Here is a 24,681-nt window from a genome sequence, read left to right on the forward strand (position 1 = left end):
TTGTCTATTGTGGATGGAATCAGCAACTAGCAGAGGCCCTTGTGTATTGTGGATGGCATCAGCCAGCAACACAGGCCCTTGTTTATTGTGGATGGCATCAGCCAGCAACACAGGCCCTTGTTTATTGTAGATGGTATCAGCCAGCAACACAGGCCCTGTTTAAATGTAGTTGGCCTAAGCTAGCAACACAGGCCCTGGTGAAATGTAGATGGCCTCAGACAGCAGCACAGGCCCTGGTGTGGTGAAGATGGCCTCACAGGGAGCACAGGCCCTGGTGCAATGTGAATGGCCTAAGCCAGCAACACAGGTCCTGGTGTAATGTGAATGTCCTCATCCAACACCACTGGCCCTGGTGTAATGTGGATGGCATCAGCCAGTAGCAGAGGCCCTTGTGTATTGTGGATGGCAACAGCCAGCAACACACTCCCTTGTGTATTGTGGATGTCAACACCCAGCAGCACAGGCCCTGGTGTGGTGAATATGGCCTCACAGGGAGCAGTGGCCCTGGTGCAATGTGGATGGTCTCAGCCAGCAACGCAGGCTCTGGTGAAATGTAGATGGCCTCAGACAGCAGCAAAGGCCCTGGTGAAATGTAGATGGCCTCAGCCAGTAGCACAGGCCCTGTTGTAATGTGGATGGCCTCATCTAACAACACTGGCTCTTGTGAAATATGGATTGTATTGGTAAGCACTACACACCCTGGTGTAATGTGGATGGCCTTAGCTAATACCACTGGCCCTGGTGAAATGTGCATGATATTGGCCAGCACCACAGGCCCTAATGTGGATGGCATCAACGAGCAGCAGAGGCCCTGGTGGGGTGAAGATGGCCTCACGGGAAGCACTGTCCCTGGTGTAATGTGGATGGTAGAAGCCGGCATCACAGTCTCTGGTGTAATGTGGATGGCCTCAGACAGCAACGCAGGCTCTGGTGAAATGTAGATCGCCTCAGAAAGCAGCACAGCCCCTGGTGAAATGTAGATGGCCTCAACCAGTAGCACAGGCCCTTTTGTAATGTGGATGGCCTCATGTAACAAAACTGGCCCTGGTGAAATATGGATGGTATTGGTAAGCACCACACATCCTGGTGTAATGTGGATGGCCTTAGCTAACACCACTGGCCCTGGTGAAATGTGCATGATATCGGCCAGCACCACAGGCCCTAATGTGGATGGTATCAACGAGCAGCAGAGGCCCTGGTGGGGTGAAGATGGCCTCACAGGAAGCACTGTCCCTGGTGTAATGTGGATGGTAGAAGCCGGCATCACAGTCTCTGGTGTAATGTGGATGGCCTCAGACAGAAGCACAGGCCCTGTTGTAATATGGATGGCATCAGCCAGTAGCACAGGCCTTTATGTATTGTGGATGGGATCAGCCAGCAACAAAGGCCCTGGTGAAATGTTGTTGGCCTCAGCTGGCAAAATACACCCTGGTGAAATGTAGTTGGCCTCAGCCAGTAGCACAGGCCCTGTTGTAATGTGGATGGCCTCAGCTAACAACACTGGCCCTGGTGAATTATGGATGGTATTGGTCAGCACCACACACCCTGGCGTAATGTGGATGGCATCAACGAGCAGCACAAGCCCTGGTGTGGTGAAGATGGACTCCCAGGAAGCAATGGCCGTGGTGCAATGTGGATAGAATCAGCCAGTAGCACAGGCCCTTTTTTTTGTGGATGGCATCAGCCAGCAACACTGGCCCTTGTGTATTGTGGATGGCATCAGCGAGCAACACAAGCCCCGGTGAAATGTGGATGGTTTTGGACAGCACCAAAGTCCCTGGTGTATTATGGATGGCATCAACGAGTAGCACAGGCCCTGGTTAAATGTAGTTGGCCTCAGCCAGTAGCACAGGCCCTGGTGTAATGTGGATGGCATGAGCCAGCAACGCAGGCCCTGGTGAAATGAGGATGGTATCAGCCAGCAGCACAGGCCCTGGTGTGGTGAATATGGCCTCACAGGGAACAGTGGCCCTGGTGCAATGTGGATAGAATCAGCCAGTAGCGCAGGCCTTTGTATATTGTGGATTGGATCAGTCACCAACACAGGACCTGGTGAAATGTAGTTGACCTCAGCCATGACCACAGGCCCTGGTGAAATGTAAATGTCCTCAGCCAGTTGCACAGGCCCTGTTGTAATGTGGATGGCCACATCTAACAACACTGTCCCTGGTGAAATATGGATGGTATTGGTCAGCAAAACACACCCTGGTGTAATGTGAATGGCCTTAGCCAACACCAATGGCCCTGGTGAAATGTGCATGATATCGGTCAGCACCACAGGCCCAGGTGTAATGTGGATGGCATCAACGAGCAGCAGAGGCCCTGGTGGGGTGAAGATGGCCTCACAGGAAGCACTATCCCTGGTGCAATGTGGATGGTAGAAGCCGGCATCACAGGCCCTGGTGTGGTGAAGATGGCCTCACAGGGAACACTGGCCCTGGTGAAATGTGGATGGCATCATCCAGAAACACAGGCCCTGGTGAAATGTGTTCGGTATCAGCAAGCATCACAGGCCCTGGTGTAATGTGGATGGCCTCAGCCGGCAACATACGCCCTGGTGAAATGTGGTTGGCTTCAGCCAGTAACACAGGCCCTGTTGTAATGTGGATGGCCTCATCTAACAACACTGGCCCTGGTGAAATGTGGATGTTATCCTCAAGCACCAAAGGCCCTGGTGTAATGTGGATGGCCTCAGCCAACAACACTGGCCCTGGTGAAATGTGGATGGTATTGGCCAGCACCACAGGCCCTGGTGTAATGTAGATGGCTTCAGCAACTAGCAGAGGCCCTGGTGTATTGTGGATGGCCACAGCCAGCAACACAGGCCCTTGTGTATTGTGGATGGCATCAGCCAGCAACACAGGCTCTGTTTAAATGTAGTTGGCCTCAGATAGCAACACAGGCCTTGGTGAAATGTAGGTGGCCTCAGCCAGTAGCAAAGGCACTGCTGTAATGTGGATGGCATCAGCCAGCAACGCAGGCTCTGGTGAAATATAGATGGCCTTAGACAGCAGCACAGGCCCTGTTGAAATATGGATGGTATCGGCCAGCAGCACAGGCCCTGGTGTAATGTGGATGGCCTCAGCTAACAGCACAGGCCCTGGTGTGGTGACAATGGCCTCACAGGAAGCACAGTCCCTGGTGTAATGTGGATGGCCTCAGACAGGCCCTGGTGTGATGCAGATTGCCTCTACCAACAGAAGTTCAGGCCCTGGTGTGATGTAAATGGCCTAAGAAAGCAGCACAGTCCCTGTTGCAATGTTGATGGTCTTAGCTAGCAGCACAGGCCCTGATGTTTTGTAGATGGCCTCAGCCAGCAGCACAGGCCCTGTTGTGCTGTAGATGGCCTCTACCAACAGAAACCCAGCCCCTGATGTTGTGAAGAATGCCTCAAGCAGCAGCACAGGCCATGGTGTAATGTAGATGGCCTCAGCCAGCACCACAGGACCTGGTGTAATTTAGAAGGCTTCAGCCAACAGCACAGGACCTGGTGTGCTGTAGATGGCTTCAAAACAGCAGCAGAAGGTTTCAGTAGTGTAGTGTAATTTGTTCTTTTCATTTAATAATAGAGTCCATATTATATCAACAGCTACATTCGCCCTGGGGAGAAACTAGTGAGGGAGATCATGAGGACTAAGCTGGGTTTCCTGGGTTCAGAGGTTTGGAGAAACTTCTTCCCTTTTTCTCATCACAGCTGTCCTGTGCCAGATGTTCTTCTGACCCACTTAGAGAGGCTTCATTTAAGAAACACCAGGAAGACTGAAGCTTATCGCATTGATCAAGCAGGACTCATGATCTTCACCAGCAGCTCCCTCACACGGAAATCTTCAGAGCTCCACCGTAGGCCCAGCTCACAAGATGGATAAAGCCAGCATTTCATGAACACTGTGAAGAGACCTTTGGTTTGTGTAATGTTATAAATACTCAGATACTCCCCAGAGGCTCTTACATAAAGATATTATATTCAGTCCTGTAGAAAGTTATATATTTAAAAATATATTATCCTCTCTGGTTACTCTGGTATGAATACCTCTGAATCATCAAACTGTGAAAGAATTCCAGATCACACACACAGTTACATGGGTGATTAATCCTTTTGACTTTTTGTCTTTAACTTTATCAATAAAACAGCTGCAGCTTTCACTGACAGCACATGTGGTACTTTAACCTTTGTGCTGTTTTCATCAGTTAATTTTCTGAGGGATTAATAAATAAATCTAATCTAATAACTTTAATTGCAGCGAATCCAATGTACTCATGAACAAATAAAACATTGAAAAAAGCCAAACAATAACATTTTTAAGTTATCTGAGTGACTTATATATTATGTTAAACCTGAGTAGCGAAAGACCGTGGGGGGTTGAAAACGATGTGACGGGACTTTGCTCTTCTCCCCTGCTCAGATATTTGAAGTTTACATAGCTACATTCTCGCCTGAAAATAAGTTTATTTTGCGACTCAGAAAGAGTAATAAGCGTAATATTAAAACTAAGTAGATGCCACCATTGTTGGAAACTGGAATTGGCTGGTCCGCGCTATGAATTCTGGCATATGGTCTTTCAATTTTGTTGTTCAGGTGGAAAATCAGGAGAAATTCGGGAGAATGGTATCTCCGGGATATTTTTGGGAGGGACACTGAAATTTGGGATTCTCCCGGAAAAATCGGGAGGGTTGGCATGTATGCTGTCAGTGGATCATGCAGGGGAATCATTGTGTTACTTTTCTAATCCTAACTCTCAGCCACCCAAACTATTAAGATGGCTAAAAAAGATAACTCACATGTAAAATTTCGGTTCAGTTCAAGTTTCATAATTAATCAAATTGAATGTAATTACAAAAGAGACTTTAAAAGCTGGTAAAGTTAAAGGTTTTATTAAACAGAAAATCTTAACAACTACATTAAACATGAATTACTATAAGTACAAAACTGTAATATTTAATTAGCGTGAACTCAATTTATGAATTGCGTCAGAAATCCATCAGGCCCATATTATATAATATCATTAAGATGAGTATCAAGTAATATCAACTAATATCAATAAATTGGAATTCAAATGTGAGTGGGAACTAGTCAAAGGAATCATGCCAATAAACAGTCATTACATGTATTGTGCTCAGTTTCTTTTCAGGCAAGGTGTTTATGTTTTTCATACAAATGTAATCCATTTTGCAAATTAAACTTTTTTTTTTACATGCTCAGTTAGATGATGACATTTAAAACAGTTCCTTAGTACGAATCAACCCGAACTTACATTGCAGGTGATTTTTTTCATGTATTAGTGTATCTATTTTAGTAGGCATTCCATACTGCTGAAGTTCATTTTATTAAGTGGAAACAAGTGCAAATAGTGATTAAGTTGGCACAACATTTTACTTGCTTATATCTTTTTGAAAACAGTTTCCAGATTTATTTATTTTTTAATATTATTGCCAGCTCTTTCAACATGCGAGTATAACTTTTCAGTTTATCTCAGGGACTTCTAGGACCTCAGTTCCTTTTTATTATATGGCTTGTTTCCCAAGATGCAATCCATCTCAGACACGATGGAAAGGGTCATCTTTGGAAGAACCTGTAAAACAAACACAAAGCATTACCATGACTTAAAATCTTTTATTATTTTTTATTAGCTTTTTAAATAAAGAGCTTTGGCAAAATTAGATGGTAAAATTTTGTATTGTGATATAAATACAGTACAATAATAGCAAGAACTCCAACACTCAAATGACTACCACTCGGCAACTAAGAAATTAGGACTAGCAGGAAAGAAACACTTGCTTTTAAGGGGACAAAACATAAACATCTGGCAGAACTAGGCTCAGGAAGGGGCAGCCATCTGTCTGGAGTGTTTGGGAATGAGGGAGTTAATACTTAGTTGATCTAGTATTATTCCTTCTTTGTACACTGTAAAATCTAATATTGTGTTTAATTAAAAATATTAAGTAGACTGAACTCAGTTTTTATTAATTTGTTGTTAAGTAAGTTAAGAGATTTTTATTTTAAAAAAACGAATTAATTATTTGAGTTGTCTTAAAAAAGAAAAACTAAGCTGCAAATTTTGCTTCTTTTGCTTCTCTTCTTTAATCCATATAAACTTTTATGACCTGTATATATTTAACCCCTGTATTTTTAAAAAAAAAAACTTTAATGCTTAATGGTAGCTTTTTTAATGCTTTTAATCATAGCTTTTTTTTTAATGCTTTATGGTGGCTTCAGTGCATCTGTGTCATCTATTAATGTCAAATCTAGCCTTTCTTCAGCAACATAGGTAAACTGCCTTTATATTTAATGAAGATTTCTCTTTAATTACATTGTAAATGATAGTAATATTAATAATATTAACAATAGTATTTGTTTTGTTAAAAAATGTGTTTAGACACAAGTTTTGTTGTGAAAGTCCAGAGCCATAAACCAGATTAGTGGCCTAGTTGAAAATAATTTAGCTTGTCCTTCTAAAGAATTAATTTAATTCCACAGTTGAGTCATCAGAAACATTTTGCGGTTACATAAAAACACTGCCATATGTTTTATCTGGTCATTGTACTTAGAAACTTTATATATTGGAAGTTAGCTTTTAACAAGCATGTAAGCATGATTATATTTAAATTAGGTTGTTTAAGAAAAACAAACACTACACATTTAGACACAGTAGTAGATGGTGTTTTTAAATGACTTTTTAAAAACATTAATAAGTACTATATGAGCTAGTCTAATTTGGTTGCATGAGGTCTACATTGACCTTTTGTGTTATAAGTTGTGACAGTTGCACAGCCATTAAGAATCAAATCAGCTTCTAAATAATTTTATAGTTTTTTCTCCCTCTGCTTGCTTCTTACTGTCTTTGAGGCTTGGGACCAGCACTCCCCACATTGCATCCTTACAAGTCTAGAAAAGGAGCTGTTGGACAGAAAAACATCAACTGAGTGATATGTATTTTGGTTTTCCAATATATTAGTAATTGTCATTTATATTAATCAGGAAAGTTGTTTCTTTACTGATCTTTTCCTGTCTTCTGTTATTAGACTTGAGTTACGACTGTTCTATGCTGTTGCTGATGACTCCAGCTAATTCTACAGGCATGCTGTTTAAGTAAATACAAACAACAACAGTTTGGGTCTGCATCACTTGAAAGATCATATCCCACAAATTTAGTTTAGAGAGTCCACATTGTCTACACTGTATAAAGTGAAGTCTGCAAGTTTTTAAACAATGAAATTTGTTTTGTGCCCAAATGATCCTGAATCATCAAAATGAAAAGTTATTGGCCATTTTTGCATAGCCCATTTTAATAATATCCAGTCATGACATTATTGTGTGTCGGGTGGTGGTAAGGGCTATCCAGACTGACTTTGTGACAGGCTACCTCTCCAGTGGGGAGGGAACCTGCGATTGTCTAAATTGGGGTCTTGTCAAGGTTCTGGGTCATTTTGACTCAGCATTTTAAGTTTCTTGTATTTTGGTATTTTTCGGTGTTATAATTTATGTTCAGATTCTTTAGTTGCGCTGTGTTGATTATTATTATTCTTTCAGTCTGTCTCTCAGTGTCAAGTCTGCGTCTTTGTAAATTGTTTCTTGTTTCCTGTTTTACTTTGAAGGTCCATGTCTTATGTCAGTGTATTCAGTGTTACTTCCCTCTGTCTTGTTAGCCCTAATTTCTCCCAGGTGTGTTTCCCTCCTGTTTCCCATTTTCTGATTACTCAACTGTGTATTTAAGCCCTTTTCTTGCCTTTGCCCTCTGTTGCGTTGTTAATGTTTGCTACCCTCTGGTTCTGCTGGAGGTTTCTTCCTGTGAAAAGGGAGTTTTTCCTTCCCACTGTCGCCAAAGTGCTTGCTCATAGGGGGTCATATGATTGTTGGGTTTTTCTCTGTATCTACTATTATACGATCTACTGTACAATATAAAATGCCTTGAGGCAACTGTTGTTGTGATTTGGCGCTATATAGATAAAACTGAATTGAATTGAATTGACTGATTTTAATGCCTTACAAGAAGTGTTGTTAATTATTCTTTTTGAATCATACTTGCAAACAAACTACACCCTTTTTGGCTGCTACCTCAAAGCACACTGTGCGCTGTTGATCTTACGTGCTGCACAATAATATTTAATATTTAGTATTTACTGTTATATTCACATAGATCATCGCGATGATGTTGTTTATTATATTGCTCTCTTTTTCTTTTCTTGTTTTCTCTTTTTTCCTTCTCAACAGGTGATCCAGGTGATTGATATATGTATTTTTTGTTTGTTTGTTTTGTTGGTTTTTGGTTTTTGCTCTTTATCACTGTCCCTCTTCCCCGCTCTTTTTCTTTCCCTCTTTCTTTCTCCCTTTTCTTTTCCCCAGTCAAGTCTGTCCCGTGTTCAGCAAATGAAAATAAAATAAACAATAAAAGCAAAGGTGAATCAAATAGACCAATACGGCAAGGCTGGGATGGTCCATTTGGTAAAGTAAATCTGTTGGGCATCTTTCTTTGCCTTTAGACAACAATTCTGATGGCAAAAGAACCAAACGGGACAGGCAAAAAAAAAAAAGAAAAAGAAAAAAAAGAATCATACTTGCATACAGTGTTATATTAATATAAATGGTAAAAATGGTAAATGGCCTGTATTTATATAGCGCTTTACTAGTCCCTAAGGACCCCAAAGCGCTTTACATGTCCAGTCATCCACCCATTCACACACACATTCACACACTGGTGATGGCAAGCTACATTGTAGCCACAGCCACCCTGGGGCGCACTGACAGAGGCGAGGCTGCCAGACACTGGCGCCACCAGGCCCTCTGACCACCACCAGTAGGCAACGGGTGAAGTGTCTTGCCCAAGGACACAACGACCGAGACTGTCCAAGCCGGGGCTCGAACCGGCAACCTTCCGATTACAAGGCGAACGCCCAACTCTTGAGCCACGATCGCCCGCCCCCGTGTTAAATATAACACTATAATATATAATTTTTATTTCACTTTTCCTCTGACATACAGGAGCACATATCCAGTACAGTAAAGCTGAACTGCTTGTGGTTCTAAACCACAGAAACCTGTTCACCCTTGCTGACAAAGACCAGGACTCAATGCCCCCTAACATCCAGAGGAACACGGACTCCATCTTCATTATACCACTGCTGAAGTGGCATAGGCCAGCGGTCCCAAACCCCCGGGCCTCGGACCGGTACTGGTCCGTGAGTCATTTGGTACTGGGCCGCGAGAGTTGAGGCTCAGGTGTGAAATGTATAGTTTTCAGGCTTTTTATCAGTTTTCAGCGTTATTTTGTTATCGTTTTTATCGTTTACTCGGTTTTCCTGGGTCTTTTCACGTGTGTTATGAATAAATTTTCTTTTTTTCGGTACCGGTACTAGTTTTATTTCACGGAAACCCGGCTACGGGTGTATGCTGACTTACGCCTTTCCAGACACCCGCCTCCCATAAATGATGGGGGCCACCTTTGCTAGTCCTTACCCTTAAACTGCTCATCCAGAGAGGGGAGAAAAAAAGGCCATAACCAAGGCAGGGATTTGGCTTCCTGTTTACCGCGTCTGTTCATAGTTACAGTCTACTCCTAGTTCACTTCATAGCCCTTCATTGCCTACTTCTTCGCCAGGTGCCAGTCATAGTAGTTCCAGATCTCAGTGTGTGTATCAGCCCCACCCTTTGTATATACTGTTTTAATCAGTCCAAGTGTACTTGTGTAGATATCCCCACGTTGTTATCTGCCTTCACTTAGCCACTGAACTAGTGTGTATTGAGGTTTTTCACTTGCTGTAATAAATGGTAAATGGACTGGTTCTTATATAGCGCTTTTCTACTTTTCTACTCTTCTACTCTTTTTCTACTCTGTCCGAGCACTCAAAGCGCTTTATACAGCTAATTCATTCACCCAATCACACCCATTCACACAAGCACTTCTAAGCTTAAGTGCTAAGGTCAAAGGAGCTTGCAAAGAAAAGCGTCTGGACTTCTTTAAGTTACTTGAAGACGTTTCACCTCTCATCAGAGAAGCTTCTTCAGTTCTAAGGTCAAATGGTGGGGAGTCCCAGATTTAAACCTAGTGGGAGTATCCCCCCACATAGGGACAAAAGGACCCCCTGATGATCCTCTAATCGCCTGAGCCAAGGTGTGAAACTGGGTGTGGGTCCCAATCAGCCAGAGTTTCGGGTGAGCTCATTGTGAAACCTGGCCCCACCTTATCATGCAAATTCCTGAGGTCAGATGGCCCAGGATGTGAGTGGGCGTTAAGGCGTCTGGGGAGGGAACTCAAAACTGGATTATAGATGGCAGACAGTTGGTGTTGTAAACCACGCCCCTGTTCAAACATGGTCGCTCACAGTGGACATAGATGGCTTCTTTCACTCCTCTTTCAAACCATCTGTCCTCTCTGTCAAAAATGTGAACATTGGCATCCTCGAAAGAGTGTCCTTTACCCTTAAGATGCAGATGGACTGCTGAGTCTTGTCTTGTGGAGGTGGCTCTTCTGTGTTGTGCCATGCACTTGTGAAGTGGCTGTTTGGTCTCTCCAATGTAGAGGTCTGGGCATTCCTCGCTGCACTGTACAGCATACACCACATTGTTAAGTCTGTGTTTTGGAGTTTTGTCTTTCGGGTGAACCAGTTTTTGTCTGAGCGTGTTGCTGGGTCTGAAATGCACTGGGATGTCATGCTTGGAGAAAACTCTCCTGAGTTTTTCTGATACACTGGCTACATAGGGGATGACAATGTTGTTGCGTCTGTCTTTCTTATCGTCCCTCGCTGGTAGGGATGGGTATCGTTTAGGTTTTATCCGATACCGGTGCCAAACCGGTACTTTTGAAACGGTGCCGGTGCTTAAACGGTGCTCAAACCGGTGCTTAAAGAATGGAGAACACAAAATTGGTCCAAAAACCTCTCACGTTCAGCTGTTTTTTTTGTAAAAAGATAACAATGTTAACTATAGGGCATATATGGTATCACTCTTGGCTGGAAGCAGTGCTTAAACAATGGAAAAAACACAAACTTTGTCCAAAAACCTCTCATGTTTAACTGTTTTCCATTTTTTCTTTGGCCATTTTAGCCTTTTTGGCCAGGGTGAAGGGAGTATCTGCCATCAAACAAGAAGACAGCTGCATGTAACAACGACGGTGTTTGCTAGTTCACCTTACATGCATTAATTTAATAACATGGTTAGCCTACTCAACGTAAATTACACACGAACAACATTAAGCTACTCACGCAGAGAAGAACGGCTGCTGCTGCCATCATCATCCGTCATCATTTCTGCTACACTGGCAGGGCTAGGGGCCAGGACTCTACTCTTCGGGTTTTTGGGGGATGTTGCTAACTCCGGGTCCGATAACAGGCACCACACCCGCAGTAGATGTGCTCGGTGTGAGGTCTTGCAGCAAGCTATCAAATACGGCGCATTTTTCGGCTTTAAAAAAAAAAAGCTATGTGTCGCCAGGTGTTTCATCAGATTCTAGGTGTTACCTCCTTTGCACAGTATCACCTTAAAGCACTTGTTGCAGGCTGATGAGTTTGCATATTTTGCTGTGAAGTACAGCCAGACTTTTGCCTTGGGCATTTTTAATCTGTAGCTCTGCTCTAAAAGAACGTACGTACCTGGACCCACCTACTATCCTCGGAAACGTAAAATGATTAGCTAGAATTCAAAGTGTGTGACATCTCAGGAAAAAAAAGCACCGAAATAAAGCACCGAAATGTGCGCTGCTTTTCGGTCTGGTTACTACCGTTTATGTCAGAACCGGTGCCATCATGGCACCGGATACCGGTACCCATCCCTACTCGCTGGTGTCTGATCTTCTTTTCTGTGCCTCTTTGCTGACTTTAAGAACGCCCATTTAGGATAGCCGCACGTTTTGAGTGCTTCCTTTACATGTGTGTGTTCCTTCTTTTTTCCTTCAGGCTTAGAGGGAACATGTTCTGCCCGGTGGTGTAGGGTCCTAATTTTGAGTTCCCTCCCCAGACGCCTTAACGCCCACTCACATCCTGGGCCATCTGACCTCAGGAATTCACATGGTTTCACAATGAGCTCACCCAAAACTCTGGCTGATTTGGACCCACACCCAGTTTCACACCTTGGCTCAGGCGATTAGAGGATCATCAGGGGGTCCTTTTGTCCCTCTGTGGGGGGATACTCCCACTAGGTTTAAATCTGGGACTCCCCACCATTTGACCTTAGAACTGAAGAAGCTTCTCGGATGAGAGGTGAAACGTCTTCAAGTAACTTAAAGAAGTCCAGACGCTTTTCTTGCAAGCTCCTTTGACTACGATGACCTGGATGACTGAGAACCTTCACAGACTTATGTGCTAAGTATCTAGTACACATTCACACTCCGATGGATGCATCGGAGAGCAACATGGGGTTAGTATCTTGCCCAAGGATATTTGGGCAAGATCCCAGGCAGTCTTGGAGCAGCCTGGGATCGAACCACCGACCTTCTGGTTAGTGGCTGATCCGCTCTGCCACCTGAGCTACAGCCACCCCTAGTAACGTTCATTTGTTCTTGTTTTTTTTCCAAAATCTTTTTTATTGGTTTTCTTATTAACATCAAACATACATAAAACATAAGTATCATTACATAAACAATCACAGAACAGAACAGAACAGAACAGAGCAGATATGGGAGACATAGGAGGAGGCCATCTCTCCCAGATTACTTATTAATCTATTGTCACAGCTGCCAGGGCGAGCCGCGTGGTGTTGGAGGAAAAGGACCCAAAATGCAGGCAATGACTGAGATCATACGAAACGGGGTTAGGGGCAGAGAGACGCAGACTAAGGAACAGAACACCATGAAACGCAGACGAGCCGACAAGGAACGCAGACCGACACCCACTATATATACACACACACAAGGAGACCAGGTAATGACACACAGGTGGGAAGCACAGCTGATCCTAATACACAAGACAACCGGAGGATACAAGCTGAACACAGTGACAACAGACACAGACCTTCAAAATAAAACATGAAATCCACAACACGAACTCAGGGACACAAACAGGGCACAGGGAGGACACAGAATACCAAAATCAGAATAAACTAGAACAGAAGACAATCATCATACTAAACAGAAAACGCTGGGTCAACGACCCAGGACCGTGACATCTATAAAGTAGGGGTGCAACAATACTCGTATCGGTATTGAACCGTTCGATACAGTGCTTTCGGTTCGGTACGCATATGTATCGAACAATACAAAATTTTTAATTTATTTGATCAACTTTTCTTCTGACGATCTCAACACAGATGTTGAGTGCTCAGTGGATCTGCGTTCGACTACTCCGCCTAGGCTGCACTGTCGAGCGCAGATCCACTGAGCGCAGCGCAAGCTAGACAGAAGTTAAGCTGGTTGCAACATGGCAACTGCCTCAACGCTAGCCGAAATTGAACCTCCCCCACCCTCATTCAGATCTGGTGTTTGGAACTATTTTGGTTTTCATGTGAAGTATGACCCTAATGGTAAGCGTGTCATGGACAAAAGTAAAACAGTATGTCGGATGTGCCACGCAATGCTCAATTACATTGGTGGGAACTAGTGCGTTAGCGCAGTTAGCTCGTTAACGTGTTGACGCCGTCCAGCCCCACACACGGGACGGTAACTCGTTAACGGAGATTTGCAGCGTTATGGCGTTAATGTCATTTTAACAGGAACGCTGACAGCACTAGTGGGAACACAATGAATACGACTGCACATTTACGCCGACATCATCCTAGTGCAAAGACAAGTGGAAGCAGACAAAAACAACAAGCACGCATGCTACAAACTTTACCTGAGTCATTTAGACAGCCGTTAGCACATGATTCTCCTTATGGGGACCTGATATGTTTAATATGCTGCTGAGAATATAGCCCAGAAGAAGGGTATAGTAGAGCTTTTATTTTGGAAAGAGCCATTTCTCTGTAATAAACTCTCTTTTCCAAAGATGAGTGATTTCTCAATCAGAAACTGTACTTTTGAGTTAAATATATACATTTATAATTTTAATAAATGACAAATTAAAAAGGCATGAACATTTTTTTGTATCAAAAAAATATCGAACCATGACACCAAAGTATCGAACCGAACCGAACCGTGATTCATAACAATGCAAGCAATGTTATGAACCTCAAAACATGAATTTGTTTGTTATTTAAGTCTTTAACCGTAGTTACACCAAAAAGTGCCATTACTGGGTCCGGGGAGAGCTGTTTTTTAGAAATATCAGACAATGTTTTAAATATTCTGGACCAGTAGGTGGCGATGTTGGGGCATGTCCAAAACATATGTGACAATGAGGCAGAATTCTGGCCACATCGATCACAGCTTCAGTCTGCCCCTTGGAACATCCTTGAGATCTTCAGTTTGGACAAGTGGACCCTATGCAGGACCTTAAATTGTAATAGTCCGTGGCTGCAGCAGTGAACCAGCTCTTGTGCTTTAGTCCATTGATCTTCAGTGATATCAATACCCAGTTCCTCGCTCCAAGCATTCCTCAAATGTTCCAATGTAGTTGTGTTTTCGATTTGTGAAAATTGATTGTAGATCTTGGAAATAGCTCCTTTCTTTAGCGGGTTCACCAGGAACAGGTCATCTGAAGCGAGCCTTTGTGGTTCATTGGGAAAGGATGGAAACGTTTCTTTAATAAAGTGACGTATTTGTAAGTACTTGAAAAAATCTCTGTTTTCTATGGAGAATTTTTGCTGAAGGTGTTGAAACGAAGGAAAACTATTATCAATAAGCAGATCCTTTAATTGTGTCTATCCCTTTGGAAGTCCATAGCTGGAATGTGGATCTTGAGAACAATGTGTGTGCTTGATTATGAATTAATGGAGTAAAGATTGAACATTGGCGCCAATGAAAATGCGAGACCAAATTTTTAGTGAGTTGGACACTACCGGATTTTTACATTTATGCTTACCCAGATCTGAATTTGAATGAACCAACGATTTAAGAGTATTAGGGGAAAAAGTCATACTTTCCATCCGTTCCCAATCAGGTCCATGTTCTCCCCCCCAAAATGACATACAATGTATGTTACAGGCCCAATGATAGAGCTGAAAGCAGGGCAACCCCATACCTCCTACAATATTGGGTCTTTGGAGAAATGTCTTTTTTATTCTGTGCATCTTCCTGTTCCAGGTAAACTGAGAAATTAATTGGTCTAATTTCTTAAAAAATGTTTTTGTGATCAATATTGGGATGCATTGAAACAGAAATCAAACTTTGGGTAAAGTGTCGATCCTAATGACATTTATTCGGCCAGCAAGCGAGATGGGCAATTTAGACAGTCTCTCAAAGTTCTCCTCAGTTTGATGGTACAAATTAATGAAATTATGTTTGAAGAGGCCAGAGAATTCACGGGTTATCGTTACTCCAAGATATAAGTATTTGAGGTAGTAAAAGGAAACAAAGTCAATGTAGTGCCATCTAACTTTTCTGAAGAACAATTAGGAAACAATATGCTTTTTGTTAGGTTGATTTTGTATCCAGAGATTTTTCCAAATTCTGCTAAAATTGTCATAATTTTTGGCAATGATTTAGTAGGTTCCGTGATATATAGCAACAAATTGTCTGCATAGAGAGAGACACCTTATGTTCTACACCAAATCTCCTTATTCCTGTATATAGGAAGCATAATTGAATGGCAAGAGGTTTTATAACAAGTGCAAATAAGCAATGGGGACAGAAGGCACCCTTGTCTCGTAGAGCGATGGAGGGAGGAAAGGACTAGAAATTATATTATTTGTGTTAACCGGGGCTTTGTATAAAGCAGCTTAACAAGGGAGATATAATTAGGGCCTATGCCAAACTTTGACAGAGGAAATCCCACTCGACCCTGTCAAAGGCCTTCTCCGCATCTAGTGAGAGTAGTATTTCAGATTGATCGTAAGTATTATGTGTGTATATAACATTAAACAGCCTTCTAATATTAAAAAATAACTGTCTATTTTTAACAAATCCCGTTTGGTCCTGCGACACAACTGTTGGGAGAACTATCTCCAATCACATAGCCAAACTTTTTGCCAATATTTTGTTATCTACATTCAATAGACTTATTGGTCTATACCAGGGGTCGGCAACCCTAGGCACGCGTGCCACAGTTGGCACGCGGAGGGTTAACTGATGGCACGACCATAGCTGGACTGGCCATCCGACATACTGGGCATTTGTTCGGTGACCCGGTGACTTTTTTTTTCTTTCTTTGTAACGGTATAAACAATGAAAGGCGGTGGATTGGCCAGATGCTGGTCAGTGTGTAAATATAACTCAGTTGTTTGGTAAATGGACTGATTCTTATATAGCGCTTTTCTACTCTCTCGGAGTACTCAAAGCGCTCTATACAACATGCCACATTCACCCAATCACACCCATTCTCACAAGCACTTTATCTATACTTAGTGCTATCTAACTACATTCTCCGAGGGACGCATCGGAGAGCAACTTGGGGTTAGTATCTTGCCCAAGGATACTTGACATGCAGACTGGAGGAGCCAAGGATCAAACCACCAACCTTCCGATCAGTAGGTGACCTGCTCTACCTCCTGAGCTACAGCCACTATGGTGGTGCTTCCTCATATTCAGTAAAATTAGCAAGGGGTGGAGGCCAGCAGGTGGATGAGAGAGGCAGGAGGAGAGCCCCAAGGCAGCCGCCGGTCCGAGTGTCAGGTGAACTGAACTTCAGGTAAGAAGTTATGACCTGCAGTCTATCTGGGTCAGATATAAACCAAGTTTAGGTGTAGTTTATTTTCGTTGTGCTGACTTTTTACAGTCAGTTACAATAACTCGTACTGCGTACTAGCTAGCATGACGGAGTTTCTATACAGCTGGGTGGGTGCACTGATGTTACTGATGTTGAACTTTATTTAATTCATAAGGTTAGTTAGTAGAGTTGCCAACCATCCCGTAAAAAGACGGAATCGTCCTGCATTGAGAGAAAATATTACCTGTGAAAAGGGACAGTTTGTCCCGTATTTCAGCTAGAATGGAAAAAGACACAAAGCTGGAGTTATTCTGTCGTTACGCTGCACAGCTGCCTCTGCTTCTCTCATTCTCTCCCCCTCCCTCTCCTGTTTCTTCTTCAATCATGAAACGGATCAATGATCAGCTGATCAGCTTTTCTCTCTTGTTTGTTTATCGCCCACTTTGCGCCAGAAAGAGGAAACCGGTGGATGTTGCGCTAAACAACAGCAGCACATTTAAGCTTGATCAGCTGTTGTTAGAATGTATTTAATATTACTTTCTAGTATCAGCTGATGTTTGCTGGAGCTACAGCTGTAAAAGCTGCTGGTCATGATATATCTGGTGAGAGGGAAAGATGAAGATGGAACGAGTCGATGTCCTTACTGAATCATCAGAGCTGAACAGGTGATGGAGAAACAGGTTTACCTTTTAGGTGACATGAATGAGTTGAAGTGAAGTTATGAACTGTTTTTGAGAGACAAATAACACCAGGATCCTTTTTTTTATGTAGCTGACAGCTGGTAACTGTGCAGGGGCGGGTCTAGCAAAGTTTTGCCAGGGGGCCAGGTAGGGGACACAAAGAAATACTTTCTTATTCTCATTTAAAATGTCTCGCTTTTATTAAATAATTATCTGAATCTTACAACCAAAGTTTTTATCTGACGTAAAATGTATAGAAATCATACATATAACATCGAAGCAGCTGGAATCCATAGCTGTGCGTGTTCGTGGAGCTTGCATTTTCACCTGCTGGACATCACTACCTGACAAGTCTTCAGAACATTGCAGAGGCCTTATTGACAGTATTTGGCTCTACATATCTGTGTGAGCAGATTTTCTCTCACATGAGTGTCCTCAGGTAGCTATCTGAATGCTGGACACTTGGAGACCTATGTCTCTGAGTGGGAGACCAGAGATCAGAGTGTATTAACAAACATGCCATATTGGCCCAGTTTATTTTTCTTATCATTGTTGTGAGGACGCCATAAATAGCATTTGCATTTTCTGTTGTACAGTTCATTTGCTGTTATGGAGTTCTTGTTTTGGATAAAAAGTGTCTTTTTTTTGTTGTTTCAAAATAGCTGATAATTATTTGCTGATAGCTGCCAACATCTGCGAACAAATATAATTCTATAAAGTGGTTCTATATAGTGTGTAACCGTTAATATAGAGCGTTATTAAATTTATTGCTAATGCAATCATATGGCACACTGACTTCTGAGGAAACTTTAAATGGCACTCCTCATCAGAAAGGTTGCCTACCCCTGTTCTATATTGATAGATGGAACTTGGATAGAATCGAAAAAACTTTCAATTATGTCTGGATCTTTTTGTGAGTCTGAGGAGTAAAGTGCTGCATAATATTCTCGGAATATATCATTAATTATCTTTGGATCAGTTGTTATTTGCCCTGTACTAGTTCTTATTTCTGTGATCAATCTGGATACTGTAACTTCTTTAATTTTCCTTGCTAGTAAACTACCTGTTTTTTCCCCGTGTTCATAGTGCTTATGACAAAATTGTGTAAGTAATAATGGATTGCATTTATATAGCGCTTTTCAAGGCACCCAAAGCGCTTTACAATTCCACTATTCATTCACTCTCACATTCACACACTGATGGAGGCAAGCTACAGTTGTAGCCACAGCTGCCCTGGGGCAGACTGACAGAAGCGAGGCTGCCATATCGCGCCATCGGCCCCTCTGGCCAACACCAGTAGGCGGTAGGGTAAAGTGTAATCTTGTTGTGTCGTTTGTGTAAAGCAATTTAAGTTCTGTCTGCAGTGAGACCTTTTTTATAAAGTTTGGAGATGGCATATTCTTGATCTATTTCTAAAAGTTCCATTGTTATGTTTGACTCTCTTTCTTTTCATTGCTAGTGTCTATGACAACTCAGTGAGATGATTTGGCCTCTCAAGTAGGCTTTTAATGTATCCCATGATGTGGCTCTCGTATTTCAGGTATATCATATATATTGAAATAAATAGTTTGATTTGATCCTTCATTTACCAAAATATTATCTGACAGCAAAACATTATTAAATTGCTATTTTGGTATATTAGCTCTATCTCCTATTGCTAATTGTAGCAATACTGGACTTATGGTCAGATAAAACTTTTGCCTTAGTCACAACTTTGGGTCTGTGCAAGAAATCTATTATCTATTAAGAAAAAGTCTATTCTAGAACAAGTGTGATGAACAGAAGAGAAGTATAAAAATTCCTTAGAGTTAGGGGAAAAAGCTCTAAATGGATCCATCACTTTATATGTCTTCATAAACTCCTGAATGACTTTCGCAGATTTTGATTTTGACCTAGATACCAATCTTTGTTCAAGTTCAAGTTCAAGTTCCTTTAGTCGTGCATAGTTATACAAATATAACACACAGTGAAATGTAACCTGACACGCTCCCCGACTTGTGCAAAAAAAAAGGGGAAGGGGGGAGGAAGAGCATTATATATTATATACATTAGGTGAAGTAGCAAGCAGGGGAATTCTGTACATTAAGTGAATTAAATAAGAATAGACGATCTGAACATTTTACAAAATGGGGGGGGGGTTGGTTTAGGGCCCGGATGGCTTGGGGATAGAAGTTCCTCTTGAGTCTCTCTGTCCTTGCCTGGATGATGCGGAACCTTCTACCGGATTGCAGAAGTTCGAACACTTTGTTGCCAGGATGGGACGGGTCCTTCAGTATCTGTGCTGCTCTAGTCTGGCATCTCCTGGTGTAAGGTGTCCTGAAGCGGGGGGAGAGCAATCCTGTAGCAGCGTTCTGCTGTACGGATCACCCTCTGAAGAGCTTTTTGGTCCTTAACACAGCTGCTCCCAGACCAGGACGTGATGTTCTGTGTGAGGATGCTCTCCACAGCACCTGTATAGAAAGTCCTGAGGATCTCTGGAGATACCCTGAACTTCCTCAGTTGTCGTAGGTGGTAGGCACTGCCTAGCCTTTTTGGTCTGCACCTGAATGTGGGAAGACCATGTCAGGTCTGAGGAGATGTGGACACCGACGGATACTTGAAGGACTGCACCCTCTCCACTGGAGCTCCATTGATGATAATGGGCTTCTAGTCTCTGTGCTGACTCCTTCTGAAGTCCACCACCAGCTCCTTGGTCTTGCCAGCGTTTAGCTGGAGATGGTTATCATGGCACCATGATGCCAGATTCTTCACTAGAAAAATCTGGCATGCCATCACTAGTGAGTGAATGTGTGTGTGGATGGGTGGATGACTGAACGTGTAAAGCGCTTTGGAGTCCTATGTAAAGCGCGATACAAATACAGGCCATTTACTATTTACTTCATCCATGTAGGCCGTCTCATCGTTGTTGGAGATGGCGCCCAACACCACTGTGTTGTCAGCAAACTTCACAAGGGTGTGAAGTTTCCCTCTACACTTCACAGTCTGAAGTGTAGAGGGAGTAGAGCAGTGGCGAGAGGACACATCCCTGTGGTGCTCCTGTGTTGATGGTGATGCTGTTAGAGACGCATCTACCCACCCTCACCTCCTGAGATCTGCCAGTGAGGAAGTCCAACACCCATGCACACAGACAGGTGTTGAGTCCTAGATCCATCAGCTTTGTGAACAGTCTGCTGGGCACTATTGTGTTAAATGCTGAAATGTAATCAACAAACAGCATTCTCACATAGTTACCCTGTTTCTTGTCCACGTGGCTGAGGGTGGTGTGCCGGACGTGAGCGATGGTGTCCTCTGTGGATCTGTTGGGTCAGTAGGCAAACTGGAGCAGATCTTTGGTGTCTGGGATGGAGGAGGAGAAGATGGCGGCGCGCACAGACGCAGCGGCTCACTGCTCCTCATGTTCAGTGTTTTGTTTTTTACTTCTTCTACGTGTATCTGTGTGGATGTGTGTATTTTTTATTATTATACATTGAGTAGAGTCCACCTACAGTCGTCAGGACCTTCTGAGTTTGGGATTACGCTGTGCAAGGAGCATTACGTCGGACTACCACCACTTTCACAGCATTCCGGAGGACATAATAAGAGCTCCAGGGTCTCCATGGTTGGTTCTTCCCAGCAGCAAGACAAAGAGGAAACGTAAACAAAGGAGGCAAAAGCGTGGTTGCAGGGCGGGCCCACTAGCACGGCTAAAGAAACAGCCATTTAAGCTACCGCTTCCGAGGATTTTCCTCTCCAACGTCAGGTCCATAACCAACAAAATCGACGAACTGAGATTACAGATTGCAGCCAACAAGTGTGTACGGGACAGCAGCATTATATATATAATATTACTCACAGAGACTTGGCTGCAGCCATCAATTCCGGACTCGGCTATTGAGCTAGCAGGCCGCACGGTCCACCGTCACGACAGGAAAGGCCACTCCGGTAAGAACAAAGGAGGGGGGTTATGCATCGACACCAATGACAGCTGGTGCAAAAACACAAAGACTGTAGACAGCCATAGTTCCCCAGATTTGGAATATTTGACTGTGAAGTGCAGACCCGTCTACATATCTCGCGAGTTTACTGTTGTCATGGTAACGGTCGTGTATGTACCACCCGGTGCTAATGCTAACTCGGCCATGGAGGAGCTGCACAAGACAATAAGCAATCAGCAGAATTCCCATCCAAACGCAGTGCACATTATAGCTGGGGACTTCAACCATGCTGATTTAAGGTCAGTATTCCTCAGATTTGAACAGCATATTAAATGTGCAACGAGGGGGAAACACACACTGGATAAAGCCTACAGCAACATCCAAAAAGGCTGCAGAGCAACCCCTCTACCACATCTAGATTTGTCAGACCACATGTCCGTGCTGCTGATCCCTGCATACAGTCCCATTAGGAGAAGAGCCCACCAGTCACAAAAACTGTGAAAACCTGGCCAGAAGGTGCATCACATCAGCTGCAGGACTGTTTTGAAAACACCGACTGGAGCGTGTTCGAACATCAGGACCTTGAAGAGCACACAACATCAGTGCTCTCATATATTAACTTCTGTGTCAACAGTGTCACTGTGGACAAACGTCTCCGGGTGTATTCCAACCAGAAACCCTGGATGACTAAAGAGGTCCAGGTCCTGCTGAAGCAACGTGACACCGCTTTTAGATCCGGTGATGGTATGCATTACAGTGCAGCCAGATCTGAGTTGAAAAGAGGCATCAGAGAAGCCAAGGCAGCGTACAAGAAAAGAATCGAAGACCACTTCAGCAACAACAACTCACAACAGGTATGGCAGGGAGTTCAGCACTTAACCAACTACAAACCTTGCAATACCACGTTGACTGAGGGTAACACGGCGCTTAAGGAGGAGCTGAACCACTTCTTCCCACGCTTTGAGGTGAAGGGACCAGAGGCGGCGGCAGCAAAAACATCGGACAGCAGCAGCAGCAGCCCAAGCCTCATGGTGCAGGAATATGAGGTGAGGCGCACACTGAGGGCAGTGAACCCCAGGAAGGCCGCCGGACCAGATGGGGTAACCGCAAGGGTCCTAAAAGAGTGTGCTTACCAGCTGGCTGGGGTCTTCACTAAAATCTTCAACACTTCACTGTCCCAGTCCTGCATCCCGCCGTGCCTAAAGTCAGCCACAATTGTCCCACTGCCAACATTAGCAGCCTCAACGACTACCGACCAGTTGCTCTAACACCTGTTATAATGAAGTGCTTCGAGAAACTGGTCCGACGTCAGATCATGTCCTGCCTGCCTCCGTATGTTTTGTTTATATAGGGAATGAGGAAGATGGTGTTGTGGTCAGACTTCCCAAAAGCCGAGTGTGAGACAGCTTTGTAGCCCTGCTTGTATGGCGTGTAGCAGTGGTCCAAAATTTGATCCTCCTTTGTTGGACACGAGACATACTGGTAGAAATTCGGCATGACTTGTCTGAGGTTTGCTTTATTAACGTCTCCTGCAACAATGACGGCTGCGCCTGGGTCCTTGTTTTGAAACAAACTCAGCATATCATGTAGTTTGGACAAAGCCATACCTGTGTCCGCTTGGGGTGGGATGTAGACCACCATGGCGATGACCGAGGTAAACTCACGGGGCAGATAGAAAGGGCGGCACTTAATGGTCAGGAATTCCAGATGTGGCGAACAGCCGCTGGAAAGAGTAGAAATGCTCCTGGCATCACACCACTTTCTGTTTACCATGAAACACACTCTTCCACCTCTGGTTTTGTTTGACTCTTGTGACTCTTGCTCTTAGGTCATCGAGCTTGTTCTCCAGTGATTGTACGTTGGCCAGTAAGATGCTGGGCAGTGGTGTGCGATGCGCTTCCTGTCTCAGTCTGTTCCGAATGCCAGCGCGTTTCCCCCGGCGCTTCTTTGTTCTATGCCTCAGGTGAGCGGCCCGTCCTTTGTTGTTATTTGTGCCGTGTAGTATGTCTGGCGGCCAGGACGGCTCGGGTTTAAAATATCCAAGATTAAATGTGCAACCTTGTCACCAATGTTTACAAGTGATCTGCTGTCGTAGACTTTGCTGCGGCCTCGTCCAGGCCACGCCTCATTTTGGTTTTAAATTCAAAATGAATTTAAAATCTCCACCATATCAGGTAAAGAGGATATAAAAGATTATATAAAGCCTGCATCATCAACATTAGGGGCATAAATATTTGCTAGTATAACCTGCTTATTATAAAGTTTCCCTGTAACTATGATATAACGTCCTCGAGGGTCCGATAACACTTTTGGCGCTGTAAAAGGGATCTCTTTTCTGATAATAATGGCTGCACCTCTATTCTTAGCTGTGAAGTTAGAGTGAAACACCTGCTCGATCCATCTGCCCCGCAACTTCTGGTGATTTCTCAAATGAGTTTCCTGCAAGTACCCTATAGCTGTCCCCAGTTTTTAAGTTGTACTAGAATGTTACCCTGCTTAACAGCACCATTGAGCCCTTTACAATTCCATGAGACAAAATTTACTGGGTTTTTATACTTATCAATAACCATTACTTAACTTGTGGATAAAGATTTGCAACCCATGGGATTTTTTCTCTTTTCTTTTCTCTCCTCTCCCCGCCCTCCTCCCCTTTCTTAAAAAATGGGCTCTTGTGCGTCGCTTGTGCGTCGGTGAACGTGTACCTGGAACCGTTTGCTGTGATCACCAGTTTGGCTGGACAATACAGGCTGTATTGGATGCCGGCGCTACGGAGTTTCTGCTTTAGTGAGCTCGATCGATAACAATGGGGGAGTCAAAGTTCTTGTTAGGTTTATATTGTGGATTGCCATTTATGCTTAGAAATATATACTCATATATGCTTAGAGTTTTATAATCGATTGCATATTGATAGGTTGTCTGATCCTTAGCAGTCTGCAAAGACTCTGTGTGCCTCTCAGAGCACTTTGGCATACACACACATCTTAAGGTCATGAGAGAGGTCGTATCTTCTCTTACTGATTTATGGTATAGGAGGACACCTACTCTGTATCTGCTTAACTATAAGTGCCTGGTACCGGCTTTGGGCAGTCGTTCACAGGGTCACATCTTGACCCCACACACACACACACACACACACACACCTACATGACAGACAGACAAGGTACTCTTTGTTCACATGTATGCCTATGTAAGATGTCATGTTAATAAACTTATGCAAATTCATGTAACCAAAATAAAGAGCAGTGCTACGAGGGAGCAGACGAGAGCGACTGGGGTTCGAGCGGGAGGAGCGGTGCTCGTCACAGTTCTCTCCCTCGTGCACATCATGCCCTGCTCTAGTCCCTCAGTAGCCTGCCCTCTTGCACTTGCCCTCCACCACACGGTCGAAAAACTTTGCCACGCCCCCTGTCTACAGACTC

The 24,681-nt window shown here is 43.6% G+C and overlaps 1 protein-coding gene across 1 annotated transcript in view; it reads right to left on the reverse strand.

The window, feature by feature from the left end:
• Nucleotides 1-4,950: 4,950 nt before the first annotated feature.
• The window catches only part of LOC146364362 (voltage-gated potassium channel subunit beta-2-like), a 196,451-nt gene continuing 176,720 nt past the window's right edge, over nucleotides 4,951-24,681 (reverse strand). The window contains exon 15 of the mRNA XM_084916417.1: nucleotides 4,951-5,570. Coding sequence (XP_084772543.1) covers nucleotides 5,481-5,570 — 90 coding nt within the window. The 3' untranslated portion in view covers nucleotides 4,951-5,480. The remainder of the gene's footprint in view (nucleotides 5,571-24,681) is intronic.

This window comes from Perissodus microlepis, chromosome 20 (assembly GCF_051167445.1).
Source record: "Perissodus microlepis isolate ML-2025 ecotype Zambia chromosome 20, ASM5116744v1, whole genome shotgun sequence".
Taxonomy (NCBI): Eukaryota; Metazoa; Chordata; class Actinopteri; order Cichliformes; family Cichlidae; genus Perissodus; species Perissodus microlepis.